This window comes from Ictidomys tridecemlineatus, chromosome 7 (assembly GCF_052094955.1).
Source record: "Ictidomys tridecemlineatus isolate mIctTri1 chromosome 7, mIctTri1.hap1, whole genome shotgun sequence".
NCBI lineage: Eukaryota > Metazoa > Chordata > Mammalia > Rodentia > Sciuridae > Ictidomys > Ictidomys tridecemlineatus.
The window spans coordinates 80,182,276-80,202,101 of NC_135483.1; the positions used below are offsets into that span (position 1 = coordinate 80,182,276).

General features: G+C 36.2%; 1 protein-coding gene across 6 annotated transcripts in view; it reads right to left on the reverse strand.

The window, feature by feature from the left end:
• The window catches only part of Spidr (scaffold protein involved in DNA repair), a 377,942-nt gene that overhangs the window by 197,280 nt on the left and 160,836 nt on the right, over positions 1–19,826 (reverse strand). For 5 of the 6 annotated variants that reach the window (XM_078017204.1, XM_040294081.2, XM_040294080.2 and 2 more), the window contains one exon: positions 18,450–18,669. In XM_078017204.1, the coding sequence (XP_077873330.1) occupies positions 18,450–18,669 (220 nt within the window). Of the gene's footprint in view, positions 1–18,449; positions 18,670–19,826 lie in introns of those variants that run through there. The other variant, XM_078017206.1, reaches the window with a different exon arrangement.

Consider the following 19,826-nt stretch of genomic DNA (forward strand, 5'->3'; position numbering starts at 1 on the left):
TATGCCTTTAATTTCTTTTGTCTGTCTAATTGCTCTGGCCAGTATTTCGAGAACTATATTGAATAGAAGTGGTGAGAGAGGGCATCCCTGTCTTGTTCCAGATTTTAGAGGGAATGCCTTCATTACTGGGGCTCTTAACCAAGTGTCTGCCTTAAGTTTCAGGTGAGACTCTGCACTTGAACTTTGGGCAATGCTGGAACTGTAAAGACTATGGGGCTCTTGAAGATGGACTAAATACATTTTACATTGTGAGATGGACAAGAGAGCTGGAGGCTGGTGTGAAATGTTATGGTTTGGAATATGAAGTGTCCCCCAAAAGCTCCTGCATTAATGCAGGAATATGCAGAAATGAAAATCATTATGAGAGACACAGCCTAATCAGACCATCCCAGTGTGAATGGGTTATCTTGGTTATAACTATAGGCAGCGTAAGAAGTGACTGGAGGAGGTGGTTCACTGAGGCCTGACCTTGAAGGGTTCATCTTCTCTGTGGCCCCTTACCTCTTTCTCTGCTTGCTGCATGCCAGAGCAGAGGAGTGCTCCAGGTGCTGCATCAATGCAATGCCAGAACAATGGAGTCAGCTGACTGTGGACTGAACCTCTGAAACTGTGAACCAAAATAAACTTTTCCTCTTGTAAGTTGTTCTCCTCAGCTATTTTGGCCACCATGATAAAAATCAGAATAACATGTCCTTGAGGTATACAACAAAACTATATTCCTGGTACCATTTTAACATCCCAGAGGTATTAAGTATACGCATAATGTTGAATATCCGTTACCACTGCTACGGTTTGGATATGGCTTAAACATGTCCCCCTCCAAAGGTTCATGTGTTGGAAACTTATCTCTGACATGGCAATGTTCAGATAATAGAACCATTAAAAGCTAGGACTAGTGAAAAGTGCTTAGATTCTTGGGGCAGAGGATCAACAATGACAGTGATCAAAGCTGGTTTTTTAAAAGTTAGTAAGTTCTTAAAAGAGTGAGTTATTATAAAAGAAGGAGACTGGCCCCAACCTAGTCTGTAGCTTGTTTTGCTCTCTTATGCACTCTCCTGCCAAGATATCATCTGGCCATAAGCCCTGCAATGGAGCAAAGGAGAAGGTGACACCATGCTCTTGGAATTTTGTACTCTAGACCTCTGTCTTTACAAATTACCCAGCCTCATATGTTGTGTTATAGCAATGGAAGACAGATTAATACATCCACAAAAGATCCACAAAGCAACTCTTAGCAAATACAAAAAAAACACAAAACCTGCATTCTATCAGATCATAATGGAATGAAATTAAAAATCAATGATAAGATAAAAAATAGAAACTGCTCTAACACCTGAAAAATAAATAATTCACTATTGAACAGTGAATGATAGCAGAAGAAATCAGGAGAGAAAGCAAAAAATATTTAGTAGCAAATGAGAATAGAGATGCAACGTATCCAAATCACTGACACTACAAAGACGATTTTAAGAGGAAAGTTCATAGCACTGATCTCATTCATTAAGAATTGAAAGATACTGACTAAGTAATCTAAGATTACATCTCAGGCACTAGAAAAAGAAGAACAAACCAACATCAAACTTCATAGAATACAGGACATAATTGAAATCAGAGCTAAAATCAATGAAATTGAGATTTTAAAAAAATAATTAAAAAATGAAACAAAGAGTTGATTCTTTGAAAAATTAAAAAGAATTAATAAAGGGCTGGGGTTGTGGCTCAGAGATAGAGTGCTTGCCTAGCATGTGTGAGCACTGGGTTCAAGCATAAATATAAAATAAAGATATTGTATCCAACTATAACTAAACAATAAATATTAAAAAAAATTAGAAAAGAATTAATAAACCCTCAGTGAAGCTAACCGAAAGAGAGAAAAAATGTCAAATTTATAGAATCCATGATGAAAAAGAAAATGCCACAGATACTACTGAAATACAGAGGATAATCAGAAACTGTTTTCAAAATTTGTACTCCATTAAATTAGAAAATCTGGAAGACACTGCCAAAGTTTTAGAGGCAAATGACATACCCAAATTGAATCAGGAGGTAATAGAAACTTTTAAAGAGATCAATTTCAGGTAATAAATTTGAAGAAGCAATCAAAAGCATACCAACAAAGAAAAGCCCAGGAACACAAGGATTTTCAGCAGATCTTTAAAGAAGAACTAACATCCCAAGTACCTTATTTTTTCTGAGGTTATTGGAAATGGGGTAGTTTTCCTCATTAACTTCTCAAGAGGATTTGTCACTGATATACAGAAATGCCTTTGATTTATGGGTGTTGATTTATATGCTGCTACTTTGCTGAATTCATTTAGTAGTTCTAGAAGTTTTCTGGTGGTTCTTTTTGGGACTTCTAGCTTTAGAATCATATCATCAGCCAACAGTGCTAATTTAAGTTCTTCTTTCCCCATACATATCCCTTTAACTTTTTTTCGTATAATTGCTCTGGCCAGTGTTTCAAGAACTGTGCTGAACAGAAGTGTGACAGAGGGCATCCCTGTATTGTTCCAGATTTTAGAGGGAATACATTTAATTTTTCTCCATTTAGAATGATGTTGGACTGAGGCTTAGCATAGATTGCCTTTACGATGTTCCTGTTATCCCTAATTTTTCTTGTGGTTTGAACATGAAAGTGTGCTGTATTTTGTCAAATGCTTTTTCTGCATCTATTGAGATGATCATATGATTCTTTGAGTGTACTGATGTGATGAATTACATTTATTGATTTCCATATGTTAAATCAACCTTGCATCCCTGGGATGAATCCCACTTGATCATGGTGCACAATCTTTTTGATATGTTTTTGTATTCGATTTGCCAGAATTTTATTAAGAATTTTTGTATCTATGTTCATTTAGAGATATTGGTCTGAAGTTTTCTTTCTGTGATGTGTCTTGGCCTGTTTTGGGGATCAGGGTGCTATTGGCCTCATAGAATGAGTTTGGAAGTGCTGCCTCTTTCTCTATTTCCTAAAATAAATTGTGGAGTATTCAACTTGACAAAAGAGGTGAAAAATCTATACAATGAAAACCACAGAACCCTAAAGAAAGAAATTAAAGAAGACTTTAGAAGATGAAAAGATCTACCTTGTTCTTGGATAAGCAGAATTAATATTATCAAAATGATCATACTACACATACATACATACAGATTTAATGCAATTCTGATCAAAACCCCAATGGCATTCCTCATATAAATAGAAAAAGCAATCATGAAATTCATCTGGAAAAGTACAAGACTCAGAATAGCTAAAGCAATCCTTAGAAGGAAGAGTGAAGCAGGTGGCATCACTATACCAGACCTTCAACTATACCACAGAGCAATAGTAACAAAACAGCATGGTATTGGCACCAAAACAGACTGGTAGACCAATGGTACAGAATAAAGAACACAGAGACTAACCCACAAAATTCCAATTATATTAGACAAAGGTGCCAAGAACATGCACTGGAAAAAAAATAGCCTCTTCAACAAATGGTGCTAGGAAAACTGGAAATCTATATACAAAAAAAAAATGAAATTAAGCCCCTATCTTTCACTATGCATAAAACTCAACTCAAAGTGGATCAAGGACCTAGGAATTAAACCAGAGACTCTGCATCTAATAGAAGAAAAAGTAGATCCTAATCTTCATCCTGTGGGATTAGGCTCCAACTTCCTTAATAAGACTCCTATAGCACAAGAATTAAAACCAAGAATCAATAAATGGGATGGACTCAAACTAAGAAGTTTCTTCTCAGCAAAAGAAACAATCTGAAGGGTGAACAGACAGTCTACATCTGGGAGCAAATTTTTACCCCTCACACATCAGATAGAGCACTAATCTCTAGGGTATATAAAGAACTCAAAAAGCTAAGCACCACAAAAATAAATAACCCAATCAACAAATGGGCCAAGGACCTGAACAGACACTTCTCAGAAGAGGATATACAATCAATCAACAAATATATGAAAAAATGTTCATTATCTCTAGCAATTAGAGAAATGCAAATCAAAACTACTCTAAGATATCATCTCATTCCAGTCAGACAAATAACAGTAAATATTAGCGAGGATGTGGGGAAAAAGGTACACTCCTACATTGCTGGTGGGACTGCAAATTGATGTAGCCAATATGGAAAGCAGTATGGAGATTCCTCGGAAATCTGGGAATGGAACCACCATTTGACCCAGCTATCCCTTTCCTTGGACTATACCCAAAGGACTTAAACACAGCATACTATAGGGACAGCCACATCAATGTTTATAGCAGCACAATTCACAATAGCTAAACTGTGGAACTAATCCAGAGGCCCTTCAACAGATGAATGAATAAAAAAATGTGGCCTATATACACAATGGAATATTACTCAGCAATAACAGAGAATAAAATCATGGCATTTGCGGGTAAACAGATGAAGTTAGAGAAGATAATGCTAAGTGAAGTTAGCCAATTCCAAAAAAATAAATACCATTTTTTTTTTTTTTTGACATAAGGAGGCTGATTCAGAGTGGGTTAGCAAACAGGAGCATAGGAAGAACAGAGGAACTCTAGATAGGGCAGAGGGGTTAGAGAGGAAGGGAGGGGGCATGTTGTTATTGATGATGATGGAATGTGATGGTCATTACTATTCAAAGTACAGGTATGAAGACATGAATTAGTGTGAATATACTATGTATATAATCAGAGATATGAACTATTGTGCTCTCTCTTTATTAAGAATTGTAATGTATTCTGCTGTCAGGTAAAAGAAAAGGCAAAAAAAAAAAAAACCCTTCAGCAATACAAATCCAACAATGCATAAAATTTGTGCATCACAGCCAAATGAATTTGTTCCATTTGTGCAAGGTTGCTTCAATGTTTGTGAAATAAATCAATTTATTTTACCATAGTAACATGATAAAGTAAACAAAAAGAGTGTGAACAGGTTAATTGAGGTTAAAACAAATTATCTAACAAAATTCAATACCTAAGTAATTGTAAAAAAAAGTAAGGAGGTAGGAATATCTCAACTTGATAAAATAAATTTATAATTATCATCACACACACACACACACACACACACACACACACACACACACACACACACACACAAAGATAGTATACCATGACCAACTAGTTTTCATTCCAGGGATACAAGGTTGCTTCAACATATGGAAATCAATAAATGTAATTCATCACATAGACTTAAAGACAAGGACCACAGACTATCTCAATAGATGCAGAAAAAGCATTTGACAAAATACAGTATTCATTCATGCGTAAAAAACTAGAAAAAATAGGGATAGAAGAAACATACTTAAAAGTTGTAAAAGCTGCCAGGTGTGGCGGTACACACCTGTAATCTCAGCAGCTTGGGAGGCTGAGGCAGCAGGATCAAGAGTTCAAAGCCAGCCTCAGCAACAACGAAGCACTAAGCAAGTCAATGAGACCCTGTCTCAAACAAAATACAAAAAAAGAGGTGAGGATGTGGCTCAGTGGTTGAGTGCCCAGGAGTTCAATCCCTGGTACCCCTCCCCCCAAACTGTAAAAGTCAAACATAGCAAATTGAAGGCCAACAGCATTCTAAATGGAAAAAGAACATGAAAGCATTCCCTCTAAGAACTGGAACAAGACAAGAATGCCTGCCCTCTTTCACCACTTCTATTCAACATAGTCCTTGAAATTCTAGCCAGAGCAATTAGGAAAAGAAAGAAATTAAAGGAATACAAGTAGAAAAAGAAAAGCTCAAACTATTTCTGTTTTCCAAAAACATGATCCTTTATTTCAAAGACCCAAAAAACTCCACACCAGAAAATTTCTAGAACTCATAAACAAATTAGGCAAAGTAGCAGAATACAAATTAACTTCTAGAAATCAACTGTGTTCCTATACACCAATGAATCAGATAGATAAATTAGAAAATCCATTCCATTCACAATAGCCTCAAAAAAAATCAAATATTTGGGTATCAATCTAAAAAAGAGGTGAAAGATCTCTACAATGAAACTATAAAACACTAAAGAAAGGTGAAATGTGATGGACATCATTATCCAAAGTACATGTATGAAGACACGAATTGGTGTCAACATACTTCATATACAAACAGAGATATGAAAAGTTGTGCTGTATATGTGTAATAAGAATTGTAATGCATTCCTCTGCCATTTATTTTTTTAAAAAATAATAAAAAAAGAAAGGAATTGTGAAAGACCTTAAAAGATAGAAAGACCACGCATATTCTTGGATGGGCAGAATTAGCATTATCAAAATGGACATACTATCAAAAGTATTATACAAATTTAATGCAATTTCTATTAAATCCCAATAACATTCTTCATAGAACTAGAAAAAGCAATTGTGAAACTCATTTGGAAAAATAAGAGACCCAGAATAGACAAAGTAATCCTTAGCAAGCAAACTGAAGCAGACTGCATTACAATACCAGACCTTAAATTATACTACAGAGCCACAGTAACAAAAACAGTATGGTATTGGTATCAAAACAGACAAGAAGACCATTGGAATGGAATGGAAGACACAGAGAAAAACTCACATAAATACAGTTACCTCATATTAGAGAAAGGCACCAAAAATATACATGGACGAAAAGACAGCCTTCTCAACAAATAGTGCTGGGAAAACTGGACATCCATGTGTAGCAGAATAAAATTGAACTCCTATCTCTTATCCTGCACAAAACTTAACTCAAAGAAGATCGAGGAACTAGGCATTAGGCCAGAGACCCTGTGCCTACTAGAAAATGTAGGCCCAACTCTCCATCATGTCAGTTTAGAAAACGACTTCCTCAACAATACTCCTAAAACACAAGAAGTAAAACTGAGAATCAGTGAATGGGGTGGCACCAAACTAAAAAGCTTCTTCACAGCAAAGGAAACAATCAAAAGTGCAAAGAAAGAGCCTACAGAATGGGAGAAAGTCTTTGCTATCTGAACCTCAAAAAGAGCATTAATCTCCAGGATATACATAGAACTTAAAAAATTTAACACTAAAAACCAAATATGCCAGTCAATAAATGGGGAAAGGAACTGAACAGGTACTTCTCAGAAGAAGAAATGCATATGGTCAACAAATACATGAAAAAATGTCCAACATCTCTAGCAATTAAAAGAAATGCAAATTAAAACAACTCTGAGATTCAATCTCACTCCAGTCAGAATGGCAATCATCAAGAATACAAGCAACAATAAAGGTGAGTGAGGATATAGGGGAAAATGTACACTCGTACATTGCTGATGGGACTTCAAATTGGTGCAAACATTCTGAAAAGCAGTATGGAGATTCTTCAGAAAACCTGGGATGGACCCACCATTTGATCTAGTTATCCAAAATCAGCATACTACAGTGATGCAGCCAAATCAATGTTTATAGATGCTCAATTCACAATAGGTAATTCAATAGATGAATGAATAAAGAAAATGTGCCATATATACAAAATGGTGTATTAATCAGCCATAAAGAAGAATTATTTCATGACTTTTGCTGGTAAATAGATGGACCTGGAGACTCTCATGCTAAATGAAATAGGCCAATTCCCACAAACCAAACTTTGAATGTTTTCGCTGATATGTGGAAGCTAAGCTACAACTAGTGTGGAGAGGGGAAAAAGAGATATTCAGTAGATTAGGCAAAGGGAAGGAAGATAAGGGTGAGGGGACTGGAAAAGGAGAATCTGACATCATTTTCCTATGTACTTATATGAACACATCATAGTGAATCCCATCATCATGTACATAAGAAAGGGGTCCTAAGTGGAATTTTTATATATTTCATGCTTATACAATTATATAAAAAATGAATTATACTGTCTTACATAACTTAAAAAACAATAAATATGAAATGCATAAAAATAGGACTTTTTATATTTACTTATGTAACTATCTTCAGCAATATCCATTATTTTTTATTTGGGTTTCAATTGGTATTTGTTATCTTTTCATTTCAGATTAAAAGACTCTATCAATTTTTTGTAGGGCAAATCCACTGGTAATAAATACTTTTAGCATTTGTTTATCTAGAAATGTCTTAATTTTGTCTTTATTCTCACAGCCTTCTCACTCCCATAGTTTCTGATGAGAAATTGGGTCCCATTATTGAGGATCCCTTATGCATGTTAAGACATCTCTCTCTCTTGCTGTTTTCATCACTCTATCTTTTGGTTGGGGCAGTTTTGCTCTATGGGGTTGCAGTATGGATCTCATTCAGTTTGTTTTGGTTAGGATTCATTGCCTTTCTTGGATATGTATTTTTTGTTGTTGTTAAATCTGAGGAGTTTTCAGCCATTATTTCTTCAAATATAATTTTTTGTTGTTCCCGCTTATCCTAATACCACAATAATGTGTAACTTTCTACATTTGATGCTTGAGTTCCTTGGGCTCTGTTACTTATTTTTTTTTTTCCCACTACTTTTTCCTTCTGCTCCTTAGACTGAATCAATTGAATTTTCTTATTTTGAAGTTCACTTATCTGTGTTCTGTTCAACTCTAGTGTAAGATTTCTCTATGACTCTTAGAGTTTAAGTTATTGTATTATTTAGCTACAGAACTCTTTGGCTTTTAAATAATTTCAATATTGTTATTTTCATTTTGTTTATATATCATTTCTCTGATTTCCTTTAGTTCTCTATCATGTTTTCTTTAACTTATTGAACATATTTGGGCAGTTGATTTTACATCTTTGACTAATAATTCCAATGTTTGGACTTCCTCAGGGATGGCTTATGTCAAATTATATTTTTCCTGTATTGGGCCATACTTTACTGTTTGTTTATATGTTTTGTGATTTTTTGGGGGGGAATTAGATGTCTGAGTAGAATTTTGTGATAATTCTATAAATCTAATTTTTCTACTTCAGGAATTGTTGAATTAATACAGAAAAGGTACAGATTTCAACATCAGTTCCCTTAGTTGTTCTCCTCACCCCTTGCCTTAGATTAGGAAAACAACGGTCATTTGTTTGCTAATATTTTGTTCCCACGTTTCGCTCAGTTTCTCTTTTCCTCTACTGGAAACCATAATGCACATTTGCATATGAGACTTGACAGTCCTACAGTAGAGAAACTGGTCCATATTTAAGCAAGTCTTCCAATCTTATTTGAAAAGAGAACACTATAATTGTATTGCAATGCACACCCTGTGGAAAAGTGTCATTGGCTTTATTTTTTTCCACAAGGAAGAATGATGATCACTTTCCTTTCTCTCTCCCATTCCAGTCTTTCAGATTCTATAGATTACTCCCATGGTCTTCATTTTTCCCCTTTCACCTTAAATGAAATTCTATAGATTACTCCCATGGTCTTCATTTTTCCCCTTTTCACCTTAGTTTTCTTTCCTATTCATTTCCTCTCAAGATATCCAATAATTTCAATGGAATCACTGAATCTCTTGATTGGTTTCTTGGCTGTCCCAACAGGAAGATAATCCCAGCTAGATAATTCCATCTTTAGCTTTGCTTTGCTCCTGGCATTAAGACACAATGATTTCATTTCAAAGAGTCCTAAGTAGAACATACAGAGTAGGAACTAAAGCACCTGTGGGCAAGCATGTGGACTCTGCCTCCGTCCTTGGCACTTACCACACCTGAGTTACACTGGAAACACAGAGACGTCAGAAATCCTTTTTGGCATCATGACCTCTCAGGGGTTGGTAACCCCCTCTCAGGGGTTACCAAGAAAGGTGATATTGGCTGTTCCCTACAAATTGGTCCTAAGTCTTCCCAGTTTAGAACATGACATTATCATTTATTATTATTTGGCTCAAGCCAAAATTTTAGTTGTCTTGTTTTCTTTCTGTCCCAAACTCATCAAGTAATTCTGTTGCCTTGAATTTTAGAATATATTCCAAATCCACTGCTTAACATCTGAGTCTGAACCATCGCTTTCTTTCACATGTGGGCTTCTCACAAAGTCTTTGGCCTGCCACACCCAGTCATACTCCACAGACTATAATAAAGAATGAATCAGATCATATCCTTCCTCTTCTGGACAGATGGGGGATTATTATGTCTCAGCTCTGACACTGTACACAAGTACTGCAGCTTCACTTTCTCCCACTCCTGCCTTGGAATTTCCACTTAGTTCATAGAGCAACTCATAAATCCCTGATTATATCTTACACTCATGCCAATCTAGCTTTTTGGTCTTTACTCATATAGTCTCCTCTACTTCAAATGGCCTTGCAATCTCTTCTCCTGGTTCTTTCCAACTTAGTCCTTGTAACTTAGATAAGGTATCACCAACTCCAGCAGATACCTGATACCACATCTCTCAATATGTTCTCTGCTCAGCACTGTATCTGTTTGCATGTGCACACATCCATACACACACACATAATTACCCACCCTACTGAACTACCTATCAATTGTGCTTACCTCCTCAGTATTCTCACAACGTCTATACAGATGCTATTATTATATTTATCAGATTCTTTCAAAATTGTTTAAATTACCTTTCTCTTCTATTACATTGCGAACTCCATATGGCAGAGATAGTTTGTCACTGGTTTGGAATACTGTACTCCCATTTTCTAGCACAAGTCCTATTAAACATTAAGTAGATATTCAATAAATGTTTTAAAATGTATTTACCAATCAATGAAATCTTCTTCTTCTAATAGGGAACAAATTAAGGTTCACAAGATCTTTATGATGATTTAGTTCTCAACATTAACCATATAGTTACTGATTATTTGCTATGTCCAAGGATTACTCTAGGCAATGTGAACACAGTAGTGAAAATTTTTAAAAACAATTTTTATTTTGCTCTTTTTATATATACATGACAGTAGAGTGCTTTTGACTTATTATACACACAGGAGTAAAACATTCTAATTAGGATTCCATCTTGCAGTTATACATGATGAGGAGGTTCACTAGTCATGTACTCATATATACATATAGAAAAGTTCTGCCCAATTCATTCTACTGTCTTTCCCATCACCCACTTGTCTTCCTTCCCTTTTGACTACTCCAATGAACTTCTATCCTCCCCTACCCTCTTATTGTGTGTCAGCATCCACATATCAGAGAGAACATTCAACCTTTGGTATTTTGGGACTAGCTTATTTCATTGAGTATCATAATCTCTGATTCTATCCATTCACCAGCAAATGCCATCATTTCATTCTTTATGACTGAGTAATATTCCATTGTGTACCTATGCCACAGTTTCTTGATCCATTCATGTGTTGAAGGGCATTTAGGTTGGTTCCATGGCTTGGCTATTGTGAATTGAGCTGCTATAAACATTGAAGTTGCTGAGTCACTCTAGTATCCTGATTTTTAAGTACTTTGGGTATAAACCCTGGAGTGGGATAGCTGAGTCAAAAGGTAGTTCTATTCCAAGTTTTCTGAGGGGTCTCCATTACTGCTTTCCAGTATGGCTGTATCAATCTGAAGTTCCACCAGCAATGTATGAATGAACATTTTCCCCCATATCCTCGACAACACTTATTGTTCCTTGTATTCTTGATAATTGCCATTTTGACTAGAGTGAGAAGGCATCTCAGTATGGTTTTAATTTGCATTTCTCTAATTACTAGAGATGTTGAATATTTTTTCATATATTTGTTAGCCATTCATATTTCTTCTTATGTCAAGTGCCTGTTCAGTTCTTTTGCCCATTTACTGTTCGTTTATTATTATTGTTTTTGGTGTTAAGTTTTTTGAATTCTGGAGATTAATGCACTATCTGAGGTATAAGTGGTAAAGATTTTCTCCCATTTTGTAGGTTTTCTCTTCAGTAGAAATAATTTTTGATTTGGAAATTTTAGCCAAAGCAATAAAACATAAATCAGAAAAGGAATTTTTGGCACTGGGAAGAAAATAAATATTAATGTCAGAGATATAACTACAAACAAAATTTTTATTATACAAAGCAAATTGATAAGAAAGTCTTTAGCATTCCCACAAATCTAAGTGTAAAGATTAGGAAAAATAATTTGTAAAATAGAAGCTGTTACCAGTAAATAGGAAAAGAAAAGTAAGGATTCAATTTTGACCAATACCAAGAACTATGTTGTAAGGTTCACAGGTGACATAATAATGTAAAGAAGTCACAGCAACAAAAGCAGCAACAAAATGTATAGCTTTAGCCTACTGAGATGGTGCCTAATGCCCACTCTGAAAATAATCTGAAGTCTGAACAAAACTACACATGCAGCAATGTCTACGACAGTTAGGACAGCAAAAACAAACAATCCCTAATATGATCCACTATATGATGAAAGGATGGAAAGAATTAAAACAATCATATGCTACATATTGAATCCAGGGCCTTACACACACTGGGAAGTACTGTGCCTAGATACATCCTGTTGTGGTTTGAGTATGAGCTCAATTGTGCAGGAATATTCAGGGATGAAATTATTGTATTGTGAGAGCTGTAACCTAAACAGTGGATTAATTAACTGATATGAATTAACTTGGTGGTAACTGAGCAGGTGAAGTGTGGCTGAAGGAGGTAGGTTACCAGAGGTGTGACTTTGGGTTTTATAATTTTGTATCTGCTGAGTATAGTCCTCTCTCTGCTTTCTGGCTGTCATGTCCTGAACTGCTTTCTTCTGCCATGCCCTTCCACTATCAATCATGAACTCCCTCATCTTGGGCCGAGAGCTATGGAGTGAATTGACTATGGAATGAACCTCTTTAACTATGAGCTAAAATCAACTTTTCCTCTTTTATATTGTTCTTGTCAGGTCTTTTGGTCACAGTGACACAAAAGATGACTAAAACAGAAATTGGTATGGAGAAATGGTCTTGCTGCTATGACTAACCTGACCATGTGGTTCAGAAACCTTTGGAGCTGTTTTGTGGAGGGAGGGATATTGAAAGGTTTAGAGATACAACATGGAAAACCTTTAGAATGTTGTAAACAGAGCTTAATGAGTGATTCTGGTGAGAGCTTAGAAGACTAGAATGCCAATTGAACTGTGGACAGTAAAGATTGGACTCAGGAGGTTTCAAAGGAGAATGACTCTATTCAAAACTGGATTATAGGCCATCCATACTATATTGTGGCAAAGAAATTGTCTAAATTTTGCCTATGTCCTGAGACTTTCTCTGAGGCTCAATTTAAGATGATGGATTATTAATCTGGTGGAAGAAATTTTAAGGCAGCACAGCATTCAGGTGATGAGTTGTTTTCTTCTGCCATGCTGCTTTTCTTCCACCTGAGCTGCTTTCTTCTGCCATGCCCTTCCACTATCATATTGTTCTTGTGCAGGTTTTAGCCAAGTTTATTGTAATAATCAGGAACAGAAATCAGAGCAGAAAGATTTGAAAAACTTGCAGTTTTGTCAGAAAAATTCAAGTAAAACTGGGGCTACAGAAGGTGTGACTATTAAAAACATTATATCCTTCTTGCATAAGGGAGCCTAGGAAGTTTTAAAATCATGTTTAGCCACCCAGGCACTCACAGGCTGCTGTAGCCAGGGTCCCAGGAGGCTTGACTACAATAAAAATGTCAGCAGATCTTGGAATCAACCATGTGGTGTTAGTTCAGCTGGAATGCAGGAATGCAGAATGCTGGACAAGCTTACACTGAGATTTCAAAGGAAGGCCTGGGAAGCCAGACAAAGTGGAGCAGGGTTGAAATTCCTGCCAGCAGCCCCTGAGAGGGCAAGGTGTAAAGACGTGAGAAGGAAGCTTAAGCTGCAGTAAAAAACCCCAAGACTAAGAGAAGCCACTATTGTGGGATAGCTGCCATGGAAAGCTGCATGAATTGAGCAGAGAAAAGTCAAGAGAGAGGCCATATGGGCTGAAACTGAAAGGCAAGTAACTCACCCAAGACAGAGATTCAACCAAGAGATTTATTGGGGGACTGCCCAAAGGGGAGGAAATGGAGAGGTAGAGAGCAAAGTGAGGAGAGAAAAAAGAGGAAGAGGGCAGAGAGCAGAGAGGAAGAGGGCAGAGAGCGTGAGCTTGCAAGCTTTGGCTTAAGAAGGGTTGCATAGGTGACGTGGCAGGTGTGGATTGGCAGGGTGACTCAGGAACGATGAGTGGACACTGTTTCTCAACAGGACTGGTCGAGAAAACTTTTTAATTTGGCGCCCTTTGGCTTGGCGCCCTTCAGAGAGGAGGGGGAGGGGTAAGGGATTCCATGATGTTCTAGCAAGATGCAAACTTAACTTCAGTGGGGAGTCTCCCACATAACCAAGAGAAACCAGCAAGGCCAGAAAGGTAGATCTACACAAGCCCTAATGGAGAGAACCTCACAATGCCATGTGCCCCAAATGCTGGACATGGAGCTACCAGACGTGTTTACCCAGTTGAATTTTGGTCCTGCTTTGGTCCCATCCGTTCTTTCTATGCCACAATTTCTCCCTTGTGGAACAGAAATGTTTACTCTATGGTCATATGATATATTGGATATATGTAACTTGCTTTTAATTTTTATAGAGGAAAACAACTATGAGTTTGCCTTGAGTTTCAGAAGACATTTTGGACTCAGACTTTTGGGTAATGCTTAGAAATGTAAAGATTATGCAGATTCCTGGAAATAGATTAAATGTACTTTGCATGATAAAATGGGCCTGAGCTTTTGGGGGCTGGAGTGGAATGTTATGGTTAGGTATCTCCAAAAAGCTCATGTGTGAGACAATGCAAGAATTTTCAGAGGTGAAGTAATTAGAGTATGAGAGATATAACCTAATCAGTAGATTTAAACCACTAAAATGGATTAACTGGATAGTTACTGGACAGGTGAGGTATAGTTGGAGGAGGGGGGGTCACTGGGGGTATGAATTTGTAGTTTATATTTTGCTCCTGGTGAGCAGAATTTTATACTTCCTGTTTCTTTTTTTTTGTTTTGTGTTTTTTTTTTTTTTAAAGAGAGAGTGAGATGAGATGGGGGAAGGGGGAAGAGGGAGGGAGAGGAAGAGGGAGAGGGAGGGGGGAGGGAGAGAGAGAGAGAGAGAGAGAGAGAGAGAGAGAGAGAGAGAGAATTTTTTAATATTTATTTTTTAATTTTCAGTGGATACAACATCTTTGAGGTTTTTTTGTATGTGGTGCTGAGGATCGAACCTGGGCCGCACGCATGCCAGGGGAGCGCGCTACTGCTTGAGCCACATCCCCAGCCCTATACTTCCTGGTTACCTTGTCCTCAGCTGCTTTCCTCTGCCATGCCCTTCCACCCTGATGGTCACCCTCATCTGGGGCCTGGAGATATGAAGTTAGTTGTCCATGGACTGAAATTCCGAAACTGTGAGCCAAAAGAAACATTTCCTCCTCTATGTTGCTCTTATCAGGTTTGTCATAGCAACACAAATCTAACTAAAACACATCCTCAGCCCCAACTACAACCATAGGTAACTATAATAACAACAGATAAAAGATGCAAAGCTCACTCATATTCTTTGTCCAAGAATTTCTATTTCTAGAACTATCCCAAGAACACATCAAAAGAACATATAAGGATGATTTATTTAACTGCTCAAAATGAAAAGCAACCTTAAAACCTCCAGGTAGGAGACGGCTTAAATTATGATGTCTATATAGTGAAATATAAATAGTTATTTAAAAGATGACTATTTGAGTTTACTGATAGAGAAATTAATGATAATGGGGAAAGTTAGCTTGTACTTATCTCCCATATAAGGATATGTATTCAAACTATCTGGCACAGAGGTTACTAATAAATATTTCTGAATGAATATATAAGTATGTTAAGGAAGGTCCTGGTTGTCTCTTGAAAAACTATCACATTCTTCTCTTTTTCTGGTCCTCATTATAGGCATCAGAGTTGGTGGTAAAAAATAATCAACCAAATGTGTTCCATCTCCCTTTGCCCCCCAAATACTATCATAGGACATTCCTTAATTTGCTTTACAAATATCTATATGATTTAGTGAACTGTTTCAAGCTTTCACATTCCTTTAGTAGTAAAAGTTGTTTATTCATTAGTTAATGAATGTTGAAACTATGTGATTGAACATGGGGTTCATTATATTACTATATCTTTATATGTTTAAATTTTTATAGGTTAATGAGTTTTCTGAGTTACTTATTATTATGTAATTTTATCACTATTTTGTAATGAAATTAATCCTAGGCAAGGCATTTTAATTCCATATTCATTTTCAGATTGACAGAGCCAAGGTAACATTATATCCAATAGGGATTTGTGATAATTTATTAGAAATAGAGACATAGGGCTCTCAGCTCTTTGAAGTCAGGAGCCATTTTACCTAAACCCATATTTACTACTAAAGAACAAATGGGAACACCTAAAGGCCATTGATTTTTTAAAAACTGTTCTTGCATCAATAAAAAAGAGTTCCTAATTAAACAGCAGAAGTTTGTAGAGTATTAAGAGCAATGCCCTAAATCACCTCTATCAGCTTATTCATATACTCAACTCAAACACTATTTACCCACCCATCTCTCCTTATAAGTGCCTAAAAAATGCTATTATTGTTTATATAAATTAAGAGTTATTTAAAAAAAACTAATTTTAAAATTTAAACTTCTATAACGACATCTAACACAATTCAGAAAGCTATTTAGAAGTTTGCCAAGTCAGCTTGACCTGACATGTGGGAGCAAAGAAACCAAGTGATTAACCTGATCATAGAACTGAAATATTCAGCAGAAAAAGTGTTCACTGTTATAACAGTGTTGGGGCACAACTGTGTCCCTGCAAAACTCCATTATTGAAGCCCTAAACCCAAATCTTTTAAAGACACAATTAAACTAAAATGAGGCCATAAGGGCAGGCCCCAATCCAACTCAACATGTCCTTATATGAGGAAGAATGTATCTACTGACATAGACACCAGGGAAATGGGCACACCAGCAGAGACCCAATAAGACATAGCAAGTACAGTTTTCCAAGAACCAAGGAGAGAGGCCTCAGAGGAAGCCAACCCTGCTAGCAGAATGACCTTGGACTTCTGGCATCCAGGACTGGCAGAAAAAAAATTCTGCTGTTTAAGAAGATGGGATGCCATTTGTGGTATTTTGTTGCACCAGAACAGGCAGACACATAGAATGTATAATTTGTTTGCCCACTAATAAGAAGGTGACCAAGGAAGAAATGGTACTGCTCCTCCTCACACAAGAAATCTCAATTACTGTCATGTGACCCGCTTTGGTTGACATAAATCTTCATCACTGTGTTAAACTATTATACACTGTAAAAATGTATAGGAATTTATTTAGTCTATTCCATGTTAATGGCTTTTAAGCTACGTTTAGATTTTAGGGATTTCATGCAAAACATTTTAACAATACACTTTACAAGATAATGTTCTTGAAGTAAAAGTTCTAATATCAAAGTATATTTACATTGATGTTTTGACATATTACTGAAGAAAGTAGCAACTTATACTCCTAACATCATTTGTGAATGAGGAGTACTTGCCAATTTTGCTTTGTATTGCTGTTACTTAGAATAACAAACTTCTTTCATGTGTTTGGATGTATTAAGTATAGATTTATTTCCTTCTTTTAAGGTGGCCAATTTGAAAGGCCAAATGACTCCAGAGAAATTTATGAAATTACTTCTATTTCAGAAATTATATCTATTCACTTCTATCTGGTATCATCTGGCTTGGTGAGCAAAAGCATTCCAGTTAATCTTTCTAGAATACAAAACCCATTTTCCATTGAATGATATGGTACATAAAAGCGTGAAGACCTTATAACATATCATTTTTAGGGGAAATATAGGTTTTCCTGTCACTTTTCTTTTTCAGCCTATACTCCAATTATGGAGAAAAAAGTGATCAAAAAATAAAATAAAATAATAGAAAAGAGAATAGTACGGTAAAGAGAGGGCAAGCAAACCAAAATCCAACACTGCATAGGAAGTCTTAAGTTCTCACTAAGTAACCCCTGGAAAACCTTGTGGAGGTCACTGTAGACACCAAGAAATGCCGATCACTTGCTATGGATTCCCTAGAAAGACATTTCCTTTCAAAGTCTAATAAGTTCGAAATGAATGAGACAAATTTTCTTCTTTTCATGGTAAAAATTTATATCCCATTCAAAGCAAAGCAAACATGTATTACTAAAAATAATTTCTGATCTAATGAGCATTTCTGTTCCTGAAGTTCAAATTCTATTATGTAGTAATTCATGCTTTTCATCCTTCCTCCTTAAGTGATTTTAAAAAATATCAAATTAACATGTATTATCCTATTGTCACATAATGCCTCTGATTAAAATTATTTTTCTATCAGGAAAAAACCAAAACCAACCATATCTTATAACAGCACATCACTTGCGCAAGACTCTTGATGTAGTTATTTCCCTAATTTCCTTACCCCAAATTATTAAAACTGCTTCCAGAAGAATAAACAAGCCATCACAGACAATTTTGTGTTTCAGTTACATAAAACCTAGGTCAAATTTTGGCTTTCTTTCCCTGGCATTTCTCTACAATAAGATGACAAAAATGTTCCTGATGAAAATATCTTTTGAGAGACAGACTCACAGTTAATAACTGCTAGACTTAATTCTTTGCACTTACCAAGGAGGAAAGATGTGGATAACATCCTGGGGACATCCCTTGAGGTAACATGCAGTCTCCCGAGTAAAGAGAACTTTCAGGCTGGCTCCAGGCTCAGCAGCCACATCCCTGGAAGGGACAGCAGCTGTCGACCCCACTAACTGTTCACACATGGCAACCTGCATGGTGCATTCCTCGTGTAGCTCTAGAATTTTCACAGTTAATACACCATATTTTCTACCTGGAAGTTGAAGAAAAGAATGAAAGAGGAAATGAAGTCCAAAACACATACGGTTTAAGTGTAAATAAAGCATCAAGAAAAAAATACACATTCAGATACCTTTCTCCACCTAAGAAAATGGTCTACACACTTTGCAAAATAAAATACAGATTCTATTGCACTCACTGTAACACCTTTCTTTAATCCAAACAGGACTGAATGTTTCATTTAATATATTCATTTTAGGGCTGGGGTTGTGGTTCAGTGGTAAAGCGCTCGCCTAGCATGTGTGAGGCACTGGGTTTGATCCTCAGCACCACATAAAAGAATAAATAAACAAAATAAAGGTGTTGTGTCCATCAACAATTAAAAAAGAAATCTTTACACACACACACACACACACACACATATTCATTTTAAGCAACACAAAACAAAGACTTCTATCATGAAGAAATAGTCCTGTGCATATGGAAACTTCAGACCAATTATTTCATGGAATGTTTTTACTCTCAAACTTTTTTGATAACAACAGCAAAGGGTATATTGGTACTGTTTTTCCTTCTCTCTTATACCTTCCCCCCTTTATTACTTGTTTTGATTCTCTGCTTTGAAATTACGTATATTGCTGGTTGGCTGCAGCGGTTCTGATGATCATGAAGGTTAAAAGTTGAGGATCTACACAGACTGCTGGGTGTGAGAACTCTGGATTTAAATGGGTGAAATTCATTTTGGATTTGCATACTGGCTCTATTATAAAACTGGCCAATTACATATCATTTCAGTCTCTCAGTTTTCTCATGTATGAAAAAGAAATCATAATACCTACCCCAGTGAACATCTGGGGAATGAGATAAAGAGTTCTACATGGCACTTCCAGTGAATGAACCAGATCAGCATGTATCAATAGAGAAATCTCAAAATAAGAGGTGACAAACCAAATACACCAACTATTATACTTTGTAATGTAATTTAACAAAACCACAGAAAACAATACAATATTGTTTATGGATATATATATGTCCTACAAATAGAAATGCAGAATAGAAGGACTCAAGAAAAGCCATGGTAGCTGATGTCTCTGAGAAGAAAAAGAGAAGGTGACTTAGGAAGGGAGCTGGAGATTTCAAATTTATCTGATATATTGTTTGTATTGAAAAAATACATGAAGCAAAAGACAA